This window comes from Charadrius vociferus, unplaced genomic scaffold (assembly GCF_000708025.1).
Source record: "Charadrius vociferus isolate BGI_N301 unplaced genomic scaffold, ASM70802v2 scaffold166, whole genome shotgun sequence".
NCBI classification, from domain to species: domain Eukaryota; kingdom Metazoa; phylum Chordata; class Aves; order Charadriiformes; family Charadriidae; genus Charadrius; species Charadrius vociferus.
This window is the reverse complement of record NW_009649228.1, coordinates 2,022,923-2,043,677: the sequence shown is the minus strand read 5'-3', so window position 1 is coordinate 2,043,677 and position 20,755 is coordinate 2,022,923. Positions and strand designations below refer to the sequence as shown.

Sequence of the window (20,755 nt, the reverse complement as noted above, 5' to 3'; positions counted from 1 at the left end):
TACTGCAGTGATGGTTACGTAGGTGAGCCTTTGATCACAGCAGCTTTGGGAGTATAACATAAGAACAGGAATCAGTAGTTAAAGGAAGGAGGGTCCCTGGTCATTTTTTTGAATTTTCTTTATGCCACCTGAAAACAACAGTTGTAGGAAAGAAGTTGTACAGGAATTGACAGATGCCACTGAACAACAAATTACTGCCTTTCCTAGGAGCTCCCATGGGCTAAGTTTGATTGATGTGAAGGCATGGTGTGGTGGACACCCATCACAGACGAAGTAGAGGGAGTCTGTTCATAACGTTGTGCTCAACTTTATACTAGAGGCTGGATAAGGGAGAAGGGTGGTTGAACCTGTGGTTGAAAACTCTGAACATGTACCTTGTATTGGGAATGAAAAATGAAATAGCGTGTTTGTTCCATAGCCAAAAGAGTAGAAGAGGGGAGGGAAAAGAAGATATTTAAAATTTAAGGCTTATTGGAAGAGGATAACTGTAAACTAAAAGCATGAAAATACAATTTTAGTATATCAAGCAGATAAAAAATTGTGTACTTTAGGAAACTTTCTCTTTCCTGTTTTTTTTTTGTTTGTTTTTTTAATGTAGAATTTATTCCAAGTTTCATCGGAGAAGAATGCAGGAGCTGACAGAAGTGGGGCTGCAGAACTTTTTTAGTCTGTTCCTCATGCTAGCAATTGTTGCAGAGACAGAAGATATAGTGAGTCGAGTGTTGGATCTTTTGGATTTCCTGACTCCATCCTCCATCACCATTTCTCAGAGAGCTCTCATTTGGAGAGGTCATTTTGCTTTCCTTTTGATTTACGTTGAGAAGAACATGGACATTAGTGTCCTAGCTGAGAAACTCTCAAATGCTTTCCGTGAGAAGGCAAAGGAGTTTTTAGTAACCAAAAATGACTACACACAGAAACAAAATCTCTGGACTCTACTTTCATCCTACATTGATGGTGTCCAAGAAGTGTTTGAGACCAGCTGCTACTTGAGCCTTTCTGAGGAAAAGTTGCTAAATGATGGCTTTACTATGTTGCTGCCTGCTTGTCGAGGAGCTGAACTGAGTATGGTCCTAAATTTTCTTCAGGTTGTTCTAGCCAGACTTCGGTAAGTTATTTGGTTAACTTGTGGATATAGATGGGCATGTTGCTTTTGTGTTTAGGGTTAAACTGTAGTTCATATTAATTTCATACTGAAATAGAGTAAAAGGAGAGATAAATCTCTGGAGGACTGTGAATGACACGTTAAATTTCAAAATCCACCAATATCTCACTGCATTTAGAATCTTAGAAATGTTTCCTTACTATTTCAAGACATTAGGTTTGACATCCCTGATATTTTGTTATGAATTAGTGGCTCTGTAGAAAGTCATCCAGCTGCTACTATTTCAGACAATACCATCTTCTGGCACGGGAAATTGCAAAATTATTATCTGTACTATAATTACTTAAGTTAGGGGGGTTTGGTGTTTGGTGTGTTTTTTCTTTCTTTTTTTCTTCGGTGAATCCATTCTATTTTTCAGTCTTCATTCTAATTTTTTCTCTTTCACCAAGGTTGCAATCAAATACAACAGTTATGGGGATCTAAATACTTGTCTGGGTTTCGACAGGAAAGAAGGAAATCATATTTTACCACTTTCAAGCAGTTTTGCTTTGATGTACTAGTTCAGTTTTCAACATCCACAGTGCCCTTCAATAAGCATATTTATGTCTACTGATGCCTTTCAGAGGTAGTCCTCCAGTTTGAAGCCCAAACTGCTTTTTTTTTTTTATAAGATATTAAGAGGCAGCTATTGATCTGCCATTACTTCAAATGTGCAAGACTGAATTACGTGGAAATAGCTGTGGAAGAGTGCATAAGAGGAATAGTGAAGCCCATATGCAAGATCTCTCTTTAACTAGGTTCTTTGTTATTGTCTAGTAGTTTGACTGCAGCTGTCAATAGCTTATACATCCAAAGACAACTGTTTCTCAGGCAGTCTTTTGAAAAAAGATGAAGCACAAAACTAAGTTTAGTTGATTTATTATTTATTATTTCGGTTCAACTGAATGTATTTGCTGGAATAAATTGGAGACTTCAAAAATACTCTGACATTTTCTCCATTAGCTAATACACAGCATTTGTTGTGTTGTTTTTAAAGATGAAATACAGAGAAATTTGAGACTGGTGAAAAACTTGCCTATTTCATAACATGGCATTATTTCGAAGCTTTCCAGAACTGGGGGTTGTGTGGTCTCATTGTAACACAGAGAGGAGGGCATATAAGTTCATTACAGACTCCTCAAGTCATTGCAGGCAAGGTACAGGACAGTATTTGTATCTTTTCTTACAAAAAGCAGATCTGCTGAAATACTTGAGTTACCAAGATGCTGGAATACTGATTGATAGGAGAGAGATTGTTAGAGCCATGTTTTTAACAGGTCTTTATTTCAGCTCCTGTATTTATACATGTGGTACCTGCCTATTTATCCCATCTACTGAGAAGCTTAATTCCTTAATGTTTATAAAACGCTTTGATCTTCAGGTTGTATGGAACGGGAAAACGTTACTGGTTCTCTCTCCCACTTTGACAGACTCACTGAAAAACAGTCCTCTGTGGCCATATAAGTAAAACAACGCTAAAACCAGTTTCTTCGTTGAGAAGATTTGGGTGGTGCTGTGCCAACCGTATGTTAAACTATTACTGGCTTAACCAGACTGATTAGGCCTGGTCTGTCTGCAAACTCAGAAAAGGATGAAATGGTTCAGTGCCATTCTGTCTCCTGTTTTTAAAATCCAGGCAGATATAAGATAGTAGGCCTTGCATAAATGTAATTTTTCTGTACACTGCACTCTAATAATTTTATAACTGTATGACAGGGAATTTACAGGTAGGAAGGAAGTGAGATCACTGATTAAAGAGAAAAGCAGCTCCCTCTAGGCTGTTAGGAAATAATAACTTCATGTGCCACTTTCTGCTAACCCCAGATGATGGCTCACAGGAGCATTCTTTATTGCTGATTAAGTAGCATTATGAAAATACTGACTTGGTTACGTTAACTAAATGCCTCAGTATTTAAAGCTTAAAATGTCAAATAGTTTTAGCAGTCCCCTTTAACATATCTTGTTGGATTGCTACAATCGCATTCCAGGTTTCCCAGTTGCTTTTATTTGAGGATACTGTAAAAACGGCAATCTTTCATTTGCAGAATGAGGGGTAGCCAAAAGCTCTTCCTTAATTATATCTATTCATGCTGCTATGGTTAAGGGTCTGTCAGCATTTCCATTATAAACCTTTATTTTCAAGGGTTTGTAGCATAGCAGTGAAAACTTGCTCTGGGCTAAAACTTGGCATACAAGGTTTTGAAAGTGCGCTTGTTTTCTTCCTTTCTTTTTTCTTAAAAGGCATCTGAAAAGAGACCCCCACCTTCACCATTTTTACACTACTGTGTTTTAAAATAACCCTTTCCAGGTTTTTCTTGTATTTTTCTTGTCTGCTAGAAAAGTACTGGTAGCTTTTGGTTGTTGTATTTACCTACGCTTAGACTGTTTTAAATAAGCTTTTTTTAAACCACATTTTCTTTATTATCATTATGATTATTTTGGTGTCAATATATTTAAATAGAACCATTACTTGGCAGGAGAACTCATTTTTTGATATGTAGTGAGTGGATAATTGGAAACAAGATTCTACTTGCTTGTACTTCCAAGTATTTGATCTTCATAGTGAGATTCGGGATGAAGTGTAAGATTGTATTTTAATACAGTCTTCTTTTTAAAAACATATGTAAAATAAACAGTAAACAATCAAGAAACTCCCCAAAATAAAAATGCAAAGTGCTTCCTTCCTATGTTTACTTGGAGCATTCAGCTTCTATCTCAGATATAAGTTTTTCCTTTACGTTTTTGTTTCTGTTTTTAAGCAGTGTTTTAGAATCCCGATTTCTTTTTTCTTCTTAATGGTAATGCAAGATGCTTCTTTCTTCTTAAAGGTACATGCAGGATGCTTGCCCATATGTGTTTTCATTTGTTCCAAATCTCTAGCACTACCCGTCATCTGAGTGCCTCGTGACACAAAAAGAAACCCTAGGTTAATAAAAATACAGGCATTTAATGGATTTGACAGAACTTGCTGTAAAAATTGACACAGACTCGGAGAAATCTGCTGAGTGCCTGGAAACAGTAGGTCCCAGCATTGCAATATGTTATTCTGAAAAGAAGTGCTTGAAACATGTTAAAATGCCTTTTATTGTAATCAGGTATTGCTCTGACATGAGCTTTCTCTCATTATCATCATCCTGGCATTTGGGTTTTGTAGTGTATTAGCACTGAGTTACAGGATTAGAAAATGCACTTACATGCCCAGGTATAAAATCACGGCTGTACTCCAAACATCTTTGCTTAGTTTCTGGGAGACATGCTGTTGATTCCCATCAGAGAAATGAAAAGTACCACAAACCTAATAACATAATAAATGGTAATTTTATTTTGAAAACAATTCTTGCGTATTTATGCCTGTTTGTACTGTTCTGCCAGTGTTGAAGGGCATGAAAAGTTATTGAAAATTTCAGTGTGTAAATTTCATAAGCTCTACAGGAATACTAATCAGGTAAACCTGTCTCTAGTTAAAAGTTACATTAATAATTGGGCCATGGATAACAGCAGAACTGGATGTTTCTATCTGTTATAGTGTGTCTAGCCTTGAGGTTGTGAGAGAAATCACGATAGGAATGGATTATCCAGTATATCTTTGCTATGGAAATGTATAGTCATTTGTAATTTTTTTTTTGGCGTTATACTTGCCATCAAAACAGCCTGTGGGAAGCTTTCCGAGACCAACAGAAGCCTCTCCCCCTCTCTGTTACCGTGTAAGTCAGCAGATAAGCTCAGGAGGAGAATAGAAAGGTCCTCCCCCCTCCCTCCTTCTTTCTTCCCCCCTTAGGGGTTTTAGTGTTAGTCTTTGTAAAATGTGTTTTCTGATGTTGAACTTCTGAAAACTGTATCCAGAAGAGTTTGGAAGAGCATGACTCTTCTCTTACCCATCCCATCCCGTGAGGATATTTAGAGCTACTGGCTGTGATGTCCTGATAAGCGCAGAGGGCAACTCTGTGACTAAACCACTGAGCCGAGAGTCAGTTTGGCACTAAGATCTCCCAGCCATAATGAATGACCATTAGAAAGTCAGTAAAAGTTGCTAGGAACTTTGTTTACCTGTGTGGAAAAGGAAATAAGTCCTTCCTTTTTGACTTCACAACATAGGTCTTACAATTGGGGAGCAAGCATGCCTTGCTGTGCTAACTTGATCTGTGGTTTAAAGTATTTTTGGTTGGTTTGGGTTGGTTTTTTTTAAGTTGTTATGCCATTAATAAAACTGGTATTTGAATCAGTGTAAAGAAAAACTAGTCTCTAAATGCTTCAAAGCATGGGAAGCAAGCACTGCTTTAGACCGTAACAGCATTTTGAGAGGTTTGCTATGTCCAGATCTTTAAAGTAGTCTGTTGCCATGTTCTTTGGGAATACTGGATGTGTTCTTAGCTACAGTTGTTGCCTTAAGGTGTGGCTCTGGCAATGAAAACTGAATTTCTTTTCTCTTCCTCCTACTTTATGTAAGATTTGAGATTATTTTTTTTTCAGGATTTTTTTTTTTTTTTGCATAAAATAATGGATTTTATACCTTTGTCCCTTGTATTCTGATCTTCGGAGATGACTAGCTAAAACTGACGTGTTTTGATTGTGTATCCTCTGCTCTGAGAATATTACTATACAAAAGAATTAAATGAGATAGTGTGCACTGGAGCTGTGTACCTAATACACAGAAACTTTCTATAAGCAAAGTATGTCTAGCACTGGTTCAGGTTTGCAAGAATACTTCACTTCTCACTGTCTGTTTTCTCAAATCAGTTGGCAGCCATGGAGAGCTGAATAATTGATTAAAATCAATTTCATATTGGTGTTTAAAATGTAATAGAGAGTATCTGCCTTAAAAGGAGGGTGATAAAGTTGGTGAAAGGGCTGAAAGGCATGTCCTGTGAGGCTTGACTAAGGACTTTGGGCTTGTCTAGTTTGGAGAAAAAGAGGCTGAGGTGACCTCATTGCTCTCTACAGCTTCCTGAGGAGGGAAAGTAGAGAGGGAGATGCTGAGCTCTTCTCCCTGGTATGCAGTGAAAGGATGCATGGGAATGGGTCAAAGCTGCACCAGAGGGGGTTTAGACTGGACATTGGGAAGCGTTTCTTTACCAAGAGGGTGGCCAAACACTGGAAAAGGCTTCCTAGAGAGGTGGTCGGATGGCCCAAGCCTGTCAGTGTTCAAGAGGCATTTGGACAATGCCCTTAATAACATGCTTTAGCTTTTCTTCAGCCTTGAATTGGTCAGGCAGTTGGACTAGATGATCATTGTATGTCCTTTCCAACTGAAAAATTCTATTCTATTCTATTCTAGAATCACTTTAAGAACAAACTGAAACAAGAAAAGCTGTCACAGGACCTTCTGATTGTTGATGCCCAAAGAAAGTCAGTCTTGATAGACACCCGAAGCTAAAGAAACTCAAATCTAGTACTCAGACATCAATCATGAAGATGCACAGCTCTGTCCCCTGTGCTACAGATTGAAATGCTTTTCTGTGTTTCATCCATTGTATTCATTTTATCTACCAAAAATTAATCCACATAAGCTTTCTGTGGCCTACCTGACAGCAGTACAAGACTTACTGTTGTGAAAGAGTAAATCCACCAAAAAAAGAGAGTAAAATCATATCCAGGTGTACTGAGAACCTGCTGCTTGGGACCCTGCAGTTGTTTAGAGAAATATGTGCTCCCTGAAGGACATAAAGCGCAGATTTGTTTTCTAATGGAAGCGTTTCACTTCTGAAACTATTTTCCCCAAATTAACTTTCCTCTCAGTTTTCCTTCTTTTATTCTTCACACGAGGTGTGACAATGGCTTTTCATATGGAATATTTTTTTGTTGTGGACGTTAAACAAAAATACTTTTGCCAATAAAACCATTATATGCAAGTATCCTTCTAATCTCTTAATTTTGATTGTTTCTTCGTTACCTTACAAGATATATATTTCTTCTCTCTTTAGGATATCTCTTGTCAGATTTAAGGCTTATTTAAAATGAAAAGAAAGCTGAAGCAATTTTCTTTATTCCATTTCAGTCTCCTAAGGCCTATTTCCCCCTGGTGAGCTCATAGCAACAGGGGGGTTTAAGGGAATTCAGCTTTCTGCAAATTAATGTCTCACATCATGAAAATTCAGGACTTTTTTTTTTCTATATCTTGAAAAAGTAATACAGTGAGTGCGAGTATTATTTCTTGCCAGCGGGTGGAAGATGAATGATTTTGTCACAGTTTTACTGCTTGATGAGCAGTGTCCTGAGGGTCAGGCTTAAGTCTGTGTCACTATGCTGCTCATTACTCTTGAGCTAAATAAGGGCTGATTGGATCTAAATTGCCTAGCACATGGGCCGCAGATGAGCTCAGTGAGTAGGGGATGACCTGCTATTCAGGCTGGGAGTAACCCCGGTGTGCAAATGCTGCATTAGAACACCGTGGGAGAATGAGAGGCTACCGACCGCTGCCAGCAAAAGAAATCGAAATGTAAAAACTCTTTGATGCTGCAGTGTTAGAATTTGAAATGTAGGAAGTGACAGGTTGATGGTACTTATCAGCTTTGGCTGGATTAGAGAACAGTGTCATCTTGCTTATATAATGACAGAAGAATGAAGCTAGCTCCCAACTACTTTGCGGTGCAGAGCTGCTGCTGTCAGAGTCAATGCTGCCTCCTACTGACACTCTGCGCAGGAGGGTGGAGAAAGCGGATGGACAGCCGGCTCAGGAAGACGTTCTCAGGCTCTCTAGCACACCGAAGTGCACTCTCTGCCTCTGCCCGTCTATTCCCGTATGTTTCTGATCTCTTCTCTCAGCAGAGTTGCAAACCTGGTTGGTAAAACAGTGAGCTTACATTTTGGGACAAGAGCAAGCCACTGTTGTCTTCAAGAATGGTTAGACGAGTCATCTACGTGCACTGAACTATACATGCATGTCTGCCTCACACACAGCATTTCCCTTTGTGCTCTTCTCTCCGTTGCTAGCCCCTGTGAAAGGATGTGATCTCTGGAGAGGAGAATTAATTTGTGCCTGTGTGTTTTAAAGAAAGTTGACCTTTAAAGAGGAGAAAAAAAATCTGAACTAACTCGAAGGAGAATCCTTATGCTAACTGAGCACATGAATATACTTGTCTTGATGGAGGAAAATGAAAAGCACGCAAAGCACCTGCCACGTTCTGGACACAACACAAATTGTAGTAATTTGCAGTTCTGAGAAATTCAAGTCAGTGTTTCAGTAGAACAAGCTTTTGGGTTTTGTTTCCCCTACCTCCATCACTGATGCTTTGGAAACTGAGTAATAGCTACAATGATGATAAATAGCCACTTGCTTCATTCTTTCCAAATTTGTTTCAGATTCTGTTACTGACAGGTGTAAACTACAGTGTCAGCTTCTCTTACTACTAACTTGTGGAACCAAAAGCATCACCAAAAGCAATTTGGTGCTCTTATGAAACCAGTGACTAAATGAAGAGAAGGGATGAATCTAACCACATTCTGGGGTTTCCGTTTACTGTTTTCTATTTTTCTGTTTTCTCGGTATGTACCATTTGATTCTTCCCCTGGGATGCTTTTGCTCATGATGAAATTTCTTCCGGGACATAAAACAACTTCCAGTTTACTTGTTTCTGGGTATTGCAACAAAAAAGGAAGAGCAAAGAAAACAGCAGCCTTACAACTACAAAGAGTTTTACTGTAAAATCATGTGAGTCTATCGGAATGAGAGAAAGCTTTCGTAAAGAATGTAATTAGTGTGAGGCTTCAGTGTTACTTGTGTTACCTTGGTATTATCAATGTTTAATGGTGTCGCTTCAGATCACTAAAAGTGAGGAACTGTTTAGCACAACTAGTTGTAGTAGCTGAAAATGAGTTACATCACTTGTCTGAGTTTACATATGGACAAAAGTTATAGGGTATTTCTCTATGTTCAAATGGAAAGCAGAACCAGAATTTAAAAATACGTCAGTATCTTGGAATAAAAGATCATCAGCAAGAGGAAATAGTGAAGGCCAAATACTGAAATTAGGAAGGAGAAATGCTGATACAACATATGAGATACTTGGTGTCGCAGCCGTACTGTCAAAGTACGGGGAGGTAGTGTGCACCATGAGGCGAGAGAAACAAAGGGGATCTCCTCATCTGGGCTTGGTTAAAGTGAAGTAGGTACCATAGCTTTTACCCCATCTGTCTGTCCTGCCCTTGCTTGTAGACTTGCTGCCCTCAGCACAGATGGCTGCAAGATCCAGTGTTTTGTCCCTGTGCTAGCACAGTTTCTGCCTGGTGTGGGGAGGAAAACCAAAATTGTTTGTGAATGGTTGTGCAAATGGATTCCCTAGGGTCTTTAAAAGGTGTGTGTGTGGGGGGGTGTACTTACATTTTCACCTCTATTTACCTGGATATTTATTTACATGGATTTGTAAGACCATAGTGGCTGTAAGAAAATTTGAAATTTGATTGAAATCTGTCTATTGGCTAACTTTTGACAGAGACTTTCTTTCATGCACACAGCCTGTATGATATTAGGAAGCAGGACTTAATGTGACTCTGCTTAAGAAAAATAAATTTAAATATCATTGTGGGGTGTGTTAATGAAACTTCTGCAGGTGAGAGGAGCTGCTACTTCTGTCTTTAGCTGTAGTTCTCTATGCAGTTCTGGATCTGTCAGTTTACAAAACATATACGAGTAAACTGAAAATTGGAGAGAGTCGCAGAAGGGAATTATGAGAGCAGGAAGTTTGTAGAAGTTTTACACAACTGATTTTAGCTGGGAAAAGTTGAGAAGAGACATGCTAGAAATTACCCAGTATGTAAAAGGATGTTGCAGAGAAGACAGATTGTCTGCTGTTCTTCATGCCAGTGATAGAAAGAATAGGCTTAATTTGGGGCAGAAGTTTAGTGTCATTTATAAGAGGCTGCAAATGCCAACACTGGCATACTGCAAGAGAGAGTTGTGGAATCGAATTTAATTTTTTTTACTTTTTAGACAATGCATTAGACAAACATTTGCTAGAGGGTAGTCTTTGTAAGCTTACAGACTGCTGAGATGAACTCCATAAATGACTCTTGAGATGGTACCCGGCCCTTCACTGGTGTTTCTGTGATTTGATATTAAAGAGTGCTCAATGCGGCTGGTGATTAATTAGTAAGGGTGCGATCTAAACCATAGTCTGTGGTTTTCCTTACAGTAAAATTAATGAAATCAGAAGGTGAAGAAACCCTACCTGAAACAGTAATCTCCCATAAAATTTAACTTCGGAAATCTGTCATTCATTTTGATTTCTAGTATCTGCGCTCTTTTTAATTTGCCATTTCCGTTGCGGAGGGGGCGGGGGGGGGGGAGTTGAACCTGTTTAGTAGTTCTGTATCCTACTAGTTCTTGTAATTTCTGGCGTGGGAGTGTGAGGGTGGCTCATACTGTGTGTGCAGCACAGTGGCTCTGCTGAAGAAGGTGCTGGGTTTTTGGTGGTTTTGTGTTCAAGTCTTGAAATCTGTCTAGAAAACTACTTTGAAAATGTTTTTGTGGGGTTTTCTTAGACATTTTCTAAAGAAAGCTAATTGATACAGGGCATGTACATGTGCGTTGTCATGTTTTATTTGGCTTGGAGCAAGTCCAAGTGCCATTAATTGCCAATGCCTAAACGCTCCAGCTTTCTTTCCAGTGGTACTAAACCAGGGACAATGAAAATGTGCCTAATGTGAAATGAGCCTGAAAGAGTATGCCACTCTATCCTCCCGAAAAACAAAATGGAAAGCGTAGAGCATATTCTGCAACGTGTGCATCGTGCATCATCTGATGTTCTTGTGGGGGTCCCTTCCTGACGTTATTATTGGGAGGAGCAAGAAGAGAAAGGTAAAAACAGTTTGTGGTTTACTTAGTTCTCTGATAAGCTGAAGGTACTGTCTATTCTCTCCTCTTTCACAACCAGAAGGCCCTGTTTATCTCTAATCGGGGTTAATTAAAGCCTTAGGGCAATGCTGAGACCCTGCCAATGGCTGGAAGGTACAGACATAATCAAGGCTGCAGCCCCTCACTGGGGGGAACGGGGAGGTGGAACCGTGGGCTTGTCGCAGGCTCTGATCACACAGCTGTGCGGATTCTTTCTGAAAATACACGTGTGAACTTTTGTGTGTCAAATAGTTCTGTTCATTTCTTAATTTCTGGCTGTTGTCAAAGAGTGGGATGAAGTCTCTGGTTTAGCACGTGCACTGGCGAATCCAAGTCAAGAAACAGAAACCTTCTGGTTCCCTGTATGGTGATGCAGGGACGACACAGGCAGCCACGGCAGCCATTATGCACGCAGCGGGAGCGTTCGCTGCAGCCGGGGACGTGTGTCATCTTTTATTGAGGGGCAGGGAAGGAAGGAACAGGCAAGTACATATGTGCTCGCCAGGACGATGAGGTTTTCTTTTACTGCTTTTTATGGTCTTGTTTTCCTTACCGAAAGTCAACTGGGAGAATAAAAGCAAATATTTCCATTGGCATTCTTTTCTCTGTCCGTTTTCCTGGACAGGAATATATTGATTAGCTATCGGCGATGTGCATTTCAAAATACTTCAGTAAGTGTTCCAGCTATCTGCCTAAAATATTTTGAAGCTGCTAAAGATTCGCTCCCAGGGAATTCCTCTGATTTCACATCACACCTGTATATTCAAGGCTATTCTACAGGGGCCTAATTGGGGGAAGAAATGCTGTGTGTGTACGTGTTCAGTGTGTTACATTTACCTGGAGTTTTATTTTAGGTGGAAAGATGACATCAGAAAGTAAAGCACTCTGATCATGTCTTAAATAATAATTAACTATAGCACAGCCATGATTATCCAGATGTCATAGGGAGAGTGAATGTATTCAGGCAATCAAGGGATTTTACAATGTAATTATTAGACATTGGGGAGACATGACCCTGTTTAGGGTAACAGGGAGCTACAGTTAATTGATGTTAGGATAATCAAACTTTTACTGTTTGATTATTCTGGGACCCTAGGCTTTGCAAGAAAATGTGTGCATGTGCTTAGAAAAAAGAAACCCCAAACATACGAAAATACAAGCCTAAAAGTCAACCTTGAGGTTATGCCTTGCATTACCTTGCTATACTGAATTACTGCTATGATTATAAGTGTTCAGAAATCATTTATATTGTCTGTAAATCATCCCCATTTTACATCACAGTGAAAATTCAATACATCTTGATTCTGAGTATTTTGTAAAGGTATCTATTTTCCTAAGACATCAAAAATGACTAGTTTTTTCCAAGTCAAACTAGAAAATTGAAGGTGTGTTTTCCTGCAGCCAAGATATTTTTGTTGTTTTCTGTCTTGAAAGAAAACCTTTGATATATGTACAGTCTGAGCATTACGACAGAAAATACAGTTGATGCAGTTTCCCTTGAGCTTCATTGTCTTCTCCAAGTTTAGAACATGAGGACATAAACCAGAATTTTATTCCATTAGAGTTCATTATGAAAGGGTTTCCACTGCACTACTGTGATACTAAACCTCTGGATTTTCTAATAACTCAACCTGCCCTCTGGAAGATTTGAAGATTAAGTGTAGCATTGTTACTGTCTCTTAACTGAAAGTTTTTCTCTTTTTTTTTTTTTTTTCCTTCTCTCACACTTTTTTTTTTTCGCCCCTCTTCCTTGAAACAGGGTAATTTCTGAAAACTCTTCAGCAATCCTATCTCCATGTAAATTAATACTGTAAATTGTGCTGCTAGTGAGGGTGGAGGGAGTTGTAAGAGTGGGTGGGGGGAGAGAAGAATTAAAATCATTCCAATAAATGGTTTAATTTATGCCTCAGCAGTTAAGCATGCTCCTGGTTAACAGAAATACCCTTCAGCTACACAGGATTTGGGAGGGTTGGAGGGCACTCATTTGCACATAAATAGCCATTAACTGATAAATTCCCAGAGGTCTCCTGTTGCATGCTAGTGGTTCTGACCTACTTAGCTAGCTTAAATTTGTTTTACAGAATTATTATAATTCCATCCTTGGTACTTAAACTTTGTGATTAATGCATGCCTCACAATACAATTAAAGTATAATTACACAGTTTTACAGTTTGCTATCATGGTGTTATTATTATTACAAAGAGCTGGATTTTGCAAATATTAGAAGAATTAGGGTTCTGATACCCATCACTTTGCTGTTATTAAGTGATTATGTTAAATGGGACCCCTTTATGTCTGAAGAATGAAGTGGAGAGAGGGGAATCATTAACTAACACATCAGATGGTTTCTAAGTGATTGAGGAAGAAATGTGTGATGGTTTTTTTTTTTACACATCTGTAGATGATAGGTGCAAATACCTTTTGTTCATCTTTGCCAGCTGCCTATGACACGCTCTAGCGCACATGTGCTTTGGTGGTTAAAAAAAGTTTCATACTAAACATCTCATCTCTGTAATCTGTTAAAAATCATTTGCATGTGTTAAACATCTGATTTTATTATATTTCATTGAAGTTTTTTATTACAGGCACAGTTTTTTTCATACCCTTATTAAAAGCATTAACGGCCAGATACAGAGGTCCAATAGGTGTGTGTAGTGTAGATTAGGGTGTGCGTGCAGAGATGATACAGGTCTTTCTCATGTGCTCTGGAAACTCAAAGCAGTTCTGTGTGAGGGATCCCCCTCTTTTCAGTTTGTGTGCATGAATGTACTGTTATTTGCAGCCAGTATAAACACACAAAAGTCACAAACACTGCTATTTTTACCTTAATTGTAAGGGTTAACTGGCCTCCTCTATTTTTCTGGTCAAACTTAGTTCTGTGGCTACTGCTCATCCTTCAAGGATTGATTTAAGTATCACTACCATTACTTATATGTGACCAAAAAATCACTGCTATACTGCATAATTCTTCTTATAACCTTTTTTTTTTTGCCAATGCAAATGTACCAGAAAACTTAGGTCTTTGTGTTAACAATTAATGCAATTAGCAAATGATTTTTTAGTAATATTTCCCTATTCCAATGTAATTTAGAAATCTAATTTTACTTTCTTTATCTCTGAATATGTGTTATATTGCAGACTTCACTGGTGGGAAATGGAGCAGTTGACACATTTTTTGAATTACACTTTCAGTTCTTCTAAAGCTCTTAAGGTTACACTATAAAATTTTTTAGCTATAATTGCACAGTGGAAATTCCAAATGGTGTACAGAAATCGAATGTTGCACCCTCAAGTCTTATTTGATCCAGTGTCTTGGATTTAATTTTTGCTTAGTTTAAAATGACCTGTTGCTTTTGTGGTTTTCTGGTTTTTTTTAAGTTGTGCTATTCATTTCTTTAACAATGAAAATATTTCTTCTTTTTAATTCCAGAGAATACAAAGAGTAAAAGGCAAATAGAAATCTTTTTCTTAAAGTGACTGCTTTCACATCTGTAATTTTAGTCTGTATTTATGCTACTACAATGATTTAATCTCTACTTTGGCTATTATCATTTGCTGTCATTGAGCGCAGAAAACATTGGTCATTATTACTGATGCATGGAAGCATGCGAGCAGGTAGCCAGTAATTATGCTTGGAAGAATTTACTATATTTCAGTGCTTCCTACTTGAATATTCGTGAATTGGTTTTATTTCCAGTCTTTAAAAAAAATACTGCACTGAAGTGTTTTAAATCATTTTCATGTGGCACAGCAAAAATGTAAAGGCACATTACCAGAAAGAAATGGTCAGCAATAAGAGCTGTTTTGCAAAGTTGGCTTGCGACAACTACCACACTATGTGGAGAAAACAGTTATCCTGTAATAATAAGACTAATGAATTCAGAAATCCATTGATTGAACTGGCTCTGGGTAGATTATGTGCAGGCTTGCTTCAAGGAGAGGAATTTATGAAATGTTTGCCGCATCCAGCAAGCACTGCTGCTATAATACAGCTGCCTCCTCAGTGGTTTGCTTTGATCCTGTGGAATGAAAGGACAGGAGGATCAGCTCAGGTCTAAATGAGATTACAGCTGGTTCGGCAGCTTATCTGGTCTAATGCCAACTAGTGTGGCTTTGCACGTCCTAAGGGGTTTACAACAGAAACTGTTTATTGAGTATCATCGGTTTACTCAACACAAGCAGGCTAATCCTTCCCAGCCTCAGCATGTTGTAGGATTGTGCATGAGCCAAACCAAAAGCTGGTGTAGCCAGGGCCTCCAGAGCCCTTTGTCTCGCTTCATATTGATTTTTTTTACCTGTGTTAAAGACAGTAAAAAATAAAACCAATAACCAGCCCTATTGTGAGCAAAAGGTTAATCTGACCTAAAATCTTACAAAAGCATCTTTTAACCCTAGAAGGGATGGCAGCCTTTCTCTGACTTTTCACTCGAGGGATTTTCTAGTTGAAGGTTTTGAGGAGCAAAACAGGAAAAATAGCTTAAACATTTAACTCTGTATGTCTTGCAAGGTCTGAATTCTTTCAGCAGCTGCATAGAAAACTTTAAACAGTTATTTCTGACATTATTAACATTGTGTCATCTACCTGTGGTAGGTGATGCCGTGTGGCAAGGACATGACATATGGAATGTAGGCAGAGTAATAGGAGCTTATAGGTGTCCCGAGGCTCATGCTGGGTTTTCACTGTAGTGGTTTATACGTAAAAACATTAGAAAATGCCTTTATCAGCTGTTTTCTCCAAAAAAATCCCCAACCCAACAACTAGGCAAGTGGAGTGCATCTTAAAGAATTCAAAAAAGTACCAAACAGGCTCATAGAAGCAATAGAAGCGGAATGGGTTTTTTTAAACATCACTTTTTGTTTTGATATGAAATACAATGGTAAGTTAAACATAATAATATTTTATTGAGTGTGTTTCCTGTCTGAGATGAGTCTTTTTTGGAAGACATTGCAGTATGTGTCAGACTTCTTTATACTATAAAACACATTCGATTTAAAATAATAATAGATTAAACTCTAGGAGGCTTTGCAGAGTAGTAGCAACACCTTTGCACTGAAAAGAAACACAAAGTTATTGAATCTGCATTGCTGGAACTATGTAGGAATTTAATAGATATACCTTTATTTGTATACTGTGAATATTCTTGCGAGTAATGAAATCAGTTCTGCTGTGATGCAGGGAAGAGAGTTTGGTGATGCACCTATCTGTCAGCGACTGCATGTGGCAGACTTAAACTGGGATCTGTTTTGAAGACTGTTGAATACCATCTAAAGAAAAGTCGGCAGTAACTTGAGGAATTATGAATGGCTGTTTTCTGTTTACTTCACCTAATTGGAATGAATGTGTATTTTAAGCTATATGTAAGCAAAGAGGTGGAGGTTACCATGGATACCATGGAGGCATTATGAGTGTTGTGTGGGGAAATTGCTAAAAATGATGTTTAAGATAAATGTGAACTTTACTAATACTTAAACCTAATGGACAAGATGTGTACAAGTTTAAAATGTAGTATTTATCCAATCACTTGTATTTTATCAAATCTAGTCTTAAAGCAATAGGTTGCTCTCATGTCATATTACACTTTTAGCACATTTGGAGATAAAAGCTATAGTTGGTGATTGCTTAAAGTCTCTTTGTTCAATCATCTGAACAGTGCAAATCAAAGCATTTTGTCAGACTGTGAGAAGTTTCGCCTGGATAATGCTTCCCACACACGCAGGTCACCAAATACATTATGTGCATGGTTTTACAGCATAGGTGGTGCTGGAAGTTAAATGGATGCCCAGTGGTAGAACTCGTAAAACGCTTTCCTGTTAACACGACCAGGCAGAATTGACATTGCTGATGGTAGCTTTGATCTAATAAACTATCGGGTCTAACAGTGATTTTTGCTTTCTTTCAGAGGGGATGATGATAAAAGTTTAGCAAGCCTACTGTTCGTCCTGGATGACAGAAAATTAACTCTACTGTCTGTATTACCAAATGTTGGGAAGAATGTTAGTAGGGGATGTTTTGTACCCAAAGTCATCCCCTTCACTAAAAAGATGTATTACATGAACAGCATCCTTTAACACAGCAGATACTCCATAAAGAACAAAATTGATTTTTCAGGAAGGAAATAAAATACTTTGGTTTGTAATTTGGAAACAAGTTACTTCATTATCTTGAGTACAAATTTTCCTGCCTTCCAAAATCGGTTTTCTCTCTTGGAGAGAATGATCTTCCTACACCACTTATAGTATATGACTCCCAGCAGGTTGCTAGAGAGTATCCATATGCATATAGTTTTTGATTTTCTGCAAATGCAGCTAGAGGAGCTGGAGCAAAAGAGCTTCATTTCAAAAAAGAAAGACTTTATTTGAACTACAGTTCCTCTCTCTGTTACGGTCTTGTTTTAGATTAAGAGAAACACAGAAAATTTGAAGTATTTTCTCAGGGTTCCTACCTGGAAAATAAGAATGGCATGGTAATAAGTGTGTTACACGTTACATGTGTAATGGTAAGACAGGTGTGTTACTGGAAGTTATATTCAGAATGTCTGAAGAAATAACTGGGTAGTAACTCTTTGTTTGTTTTCAGTATTTGGGGTTTATATTTTGATACTGTTCCTTCACCTCCCTTTAGGATTTTGTGTAGTTATCCTCAGAGTCCATTTCACAACTCCTGATTATATCAGGAAGTTTCAACTGGGATGACACCAACTCAACATTTGAATTTCTTTGGCCAAGATGGCTATTTTACAAGTTTCTCTCTGTCTTTTTTGTACTTGAGTCTGAGTGAAAACATGCTGAATGAGAGAAACTGCATGTCTAAAGCTGTGCTAGATAAAGGAAAATATTTGAGAGATGTGGTGAAGTTGACTTCGGTGAATTTGTTTCAAGCAATTTGCCAAACTTTGATATTTTTTTTTCATAGCATGGCTAAGAAGAATTTTAATTTAATGGCCATAAATTTACATCACATCTCTCAAATTGTAAGCCTTTCCGGAGTGATCTGTATGCTTTTGATTTGTCTGAATAAAACTATGAGGTTAAACAGAGATCCACTTTAGCACAGTATGTGGGCGTCTGTTCCCCAGTGTGCGGAGTCCATCAGCACTGGGACTCCATTAAACTACTGGGCTCTGAATTATAAGGAATCATCTTTTTAAGGTCAGCCTGTTAAGCTTTAAATTTTTTTTAGATATCTTTACTGTGTGAAAAATTACTTTTAGTAAGTGTAAACAATGGCTTACAGAAGATACGAACCTGTTGCATCATTATAATTCTTTGTCAACTGGTGTTATCCTGATCTCAGAGTCCCATGGAAGAGCTGAAGGCAGGATTGTGGAAATGATTGTACTTGAGAACGGGTTTCAGTACTGGCCTTTCAGAACCAGTTGATTGGCATTCCGGTCATACTGCATAGTTATAATTTCTTGTGGATTTTTTTTTTTGTCAATAAAAGACAGTACAGAATTGGTAAAAAAAGGCTTAGCTTGTAAAAATTTGGAAAATCTGTTGCATCAGAACCCAGGTCATTGTTAAACTATAGATTGCTGCACTTTATTGCCCTTCTGGTGCTCTGAAGAATGTGTTTCAAGTAAATTATGTTGTATAAGTAAGCAGCATATGGGGTTCCCAGTACAAGAAAAACATTGCAATACTGATTTAAGTCCAGCAGAGGACCACCAATATGATTAGGGGTCTGGAGCACATGCCCTGTGAAGGGAGGCAGAGAAAACTGAGTTTGTTCATCCTTAGGCAAAGTAGGCTTGGATGGGAGGTGGCGGGGGGATGGTTATTTTAATGTTTTGTACAACAATCTGATTGGGGGGGGGGGGGGTAAAAAAAAAGGGATAAGATGTATAGTGGTAGGAAGCAATGGACTAAGATTGTGATGAAGTTTTTATTAGATATAAGGATAAAATTTTCACAGGATAGTCAAACATTGGAACAAGTTCCTAAGGTTGTAAAATTTCCCTCCTTCTGTTATTGAAGACTGGCATTGCTTTGAACAGGTGTTGGACCAGATGACATTGAGGTCCATTCCAATTTAGATTTTTCTGTGACTAGCTCTTAATAAAAAAAAAAGCGCAACACAAACACCACCACCACCCCCTGCCAAAACAACACCTGCAACAACCTACAAACAAAACGCAATAAAACAGAAATCCTATTTAACACACACTTTCTAGACAATGACAAATTTTAGAAGTTTTGCTCTAACAGTAGAGTTCTCTGGAAGATACCCATTTGCAATCTGCAGTTTGTCTGCGTGGAAGAAATGGGACTGAAAACAGAAGCACTCATTTTTTCACTTCAGCATTTCTACTTTCAGTTTCTCAGATAAACTGTCATTCTGATCCTCACTATCAATTATATTCACATATGATTCATTTTATAATGTTGTGGAACACTTCTGTATACCTTCATCAGGGATTTGAGCCAGCAATGTGCCCTTGCCACAAAGGCGGCTGATGGTATCCTGTGCTGCATTAGGCAGACCATTGCTACCAGGCGGAAGGAAGTGATCTTTTCCCTCTGCTCGGCACTTGTGAGGCTACACCTGGAGTACTGTGTCAAGTTCTGGGCTGCCCAGTACAAGAGAGACATGGACATACTGGAGAGACTCCAGTGAAGGGCTATAAAGATGATGAAGACATTGGAGCATCTCTTCTGTGAGGAAAGGCTGAGAGAGCTGGGACCGCTTATCCTGGAGCAGAGAAGGCTCAGGGGGATCTTATCACTGTACAGACACAGCTGAAGGCAGGGTGCAAAGAGGATGGAGCCAGGCTCTTTTTGGTGGTGCCCAGTGACAGGACCAGAGGCAATAAGAAAAAAACTGAAACACAGGAGGGTCCCTCTGAACATCAGGAAACACTTTTTCACTGTCAGGGTGACCAGGCCCTGGCACAGGTTGCCTGGGGAGGTTGTGGAGTCTCCATCCTTGAAGATATTAAAAAAACTGTCTGGACGTGGTCTTCGGCAACCTGCTTGAGGTGGTCCTGCTGGAGCACTGGGATTGGACAAAATGACCTCTAGAGGTCTCTTCCAGCCTCAACCAGTCTGTGATTCTCTGACTTCTCAGTAAGAATGGAGGACATGGCTTTTGTACTCAACAGTGTGTGTTCAAGGCAGGACTGTTGCATATAATACCAGGATATTTTTCGATGCGTGGCATCTTTTTAGAACTTTGCAAGCAAAGTGCTCACTCAGAAGGCCCTGATGGGGTTGAGTGGATCTATCTTTTGAATATTTTGAAGAAAGGTGGTCTTTAACAGGGAGAAAATGGTGCTAAGTCAGCTTATTTGCTGTGACCCTTGGGTCTCTGATTGTAATTCCATCCTGCTTTGATAGCAAAAAGGAAGAGCTGTCATGGAAAGTTGTTAAAAATGATCTTGTGTACCAGCAGTGATTTGCTGTTTCCAGCTAAATACGTAACAGCTAATACTGTCTGTTCCCTATATGACAGATACTAGCGTTTATGTTCCTAATAAGCTATGATCTTGAATATATATCATCTGAAGCAATCTAGACTTCGTGTTCTCTCAAACATAAAATACTTCTAAAACCAAATTTAGTCTCATATTTAAAAAAAAAACCAAACAAAACAAGAAGAAATGATGTCCCTATAGTTTAAAGTTATGGAATTGTAATTACAATTTCTCAGTAGTTTTCTAAGAAATCTTTTCTATAAAAGATGACCTCTGTTTAAAACAAACAAGTGAACAAAACCCTCAAAACCAAAGGGTGAAGTGTGCCTCAGTCAGGGCTGATCCAAAGCTCCCAATGACTTGTGCAAG

At 38.6% G+C, this 20,755-nt stretch overlaps 1 protein-coding gene across 1 annotated transcript in view; it reads left to right on the top strand.

Annotated features, from left to right (window-relative positions):
- Positions 1–20,755, top strand: part of MMS22L (MMS22-like, DNA repair protein) — a 98,974-nt gene that overhangs the window by 33,244 nt on the left and 44,975 nt on the right. The window contains exon 13 of the mRNA XM_009889019.1: positions 599–1,108. Coding sequence (XP_009887321.1) covers positions 599–1,108 — 510 coding nt within the window. The remainder of the gene's footprint in view (positions 1–598; positions 1,109–20,755) is intronic.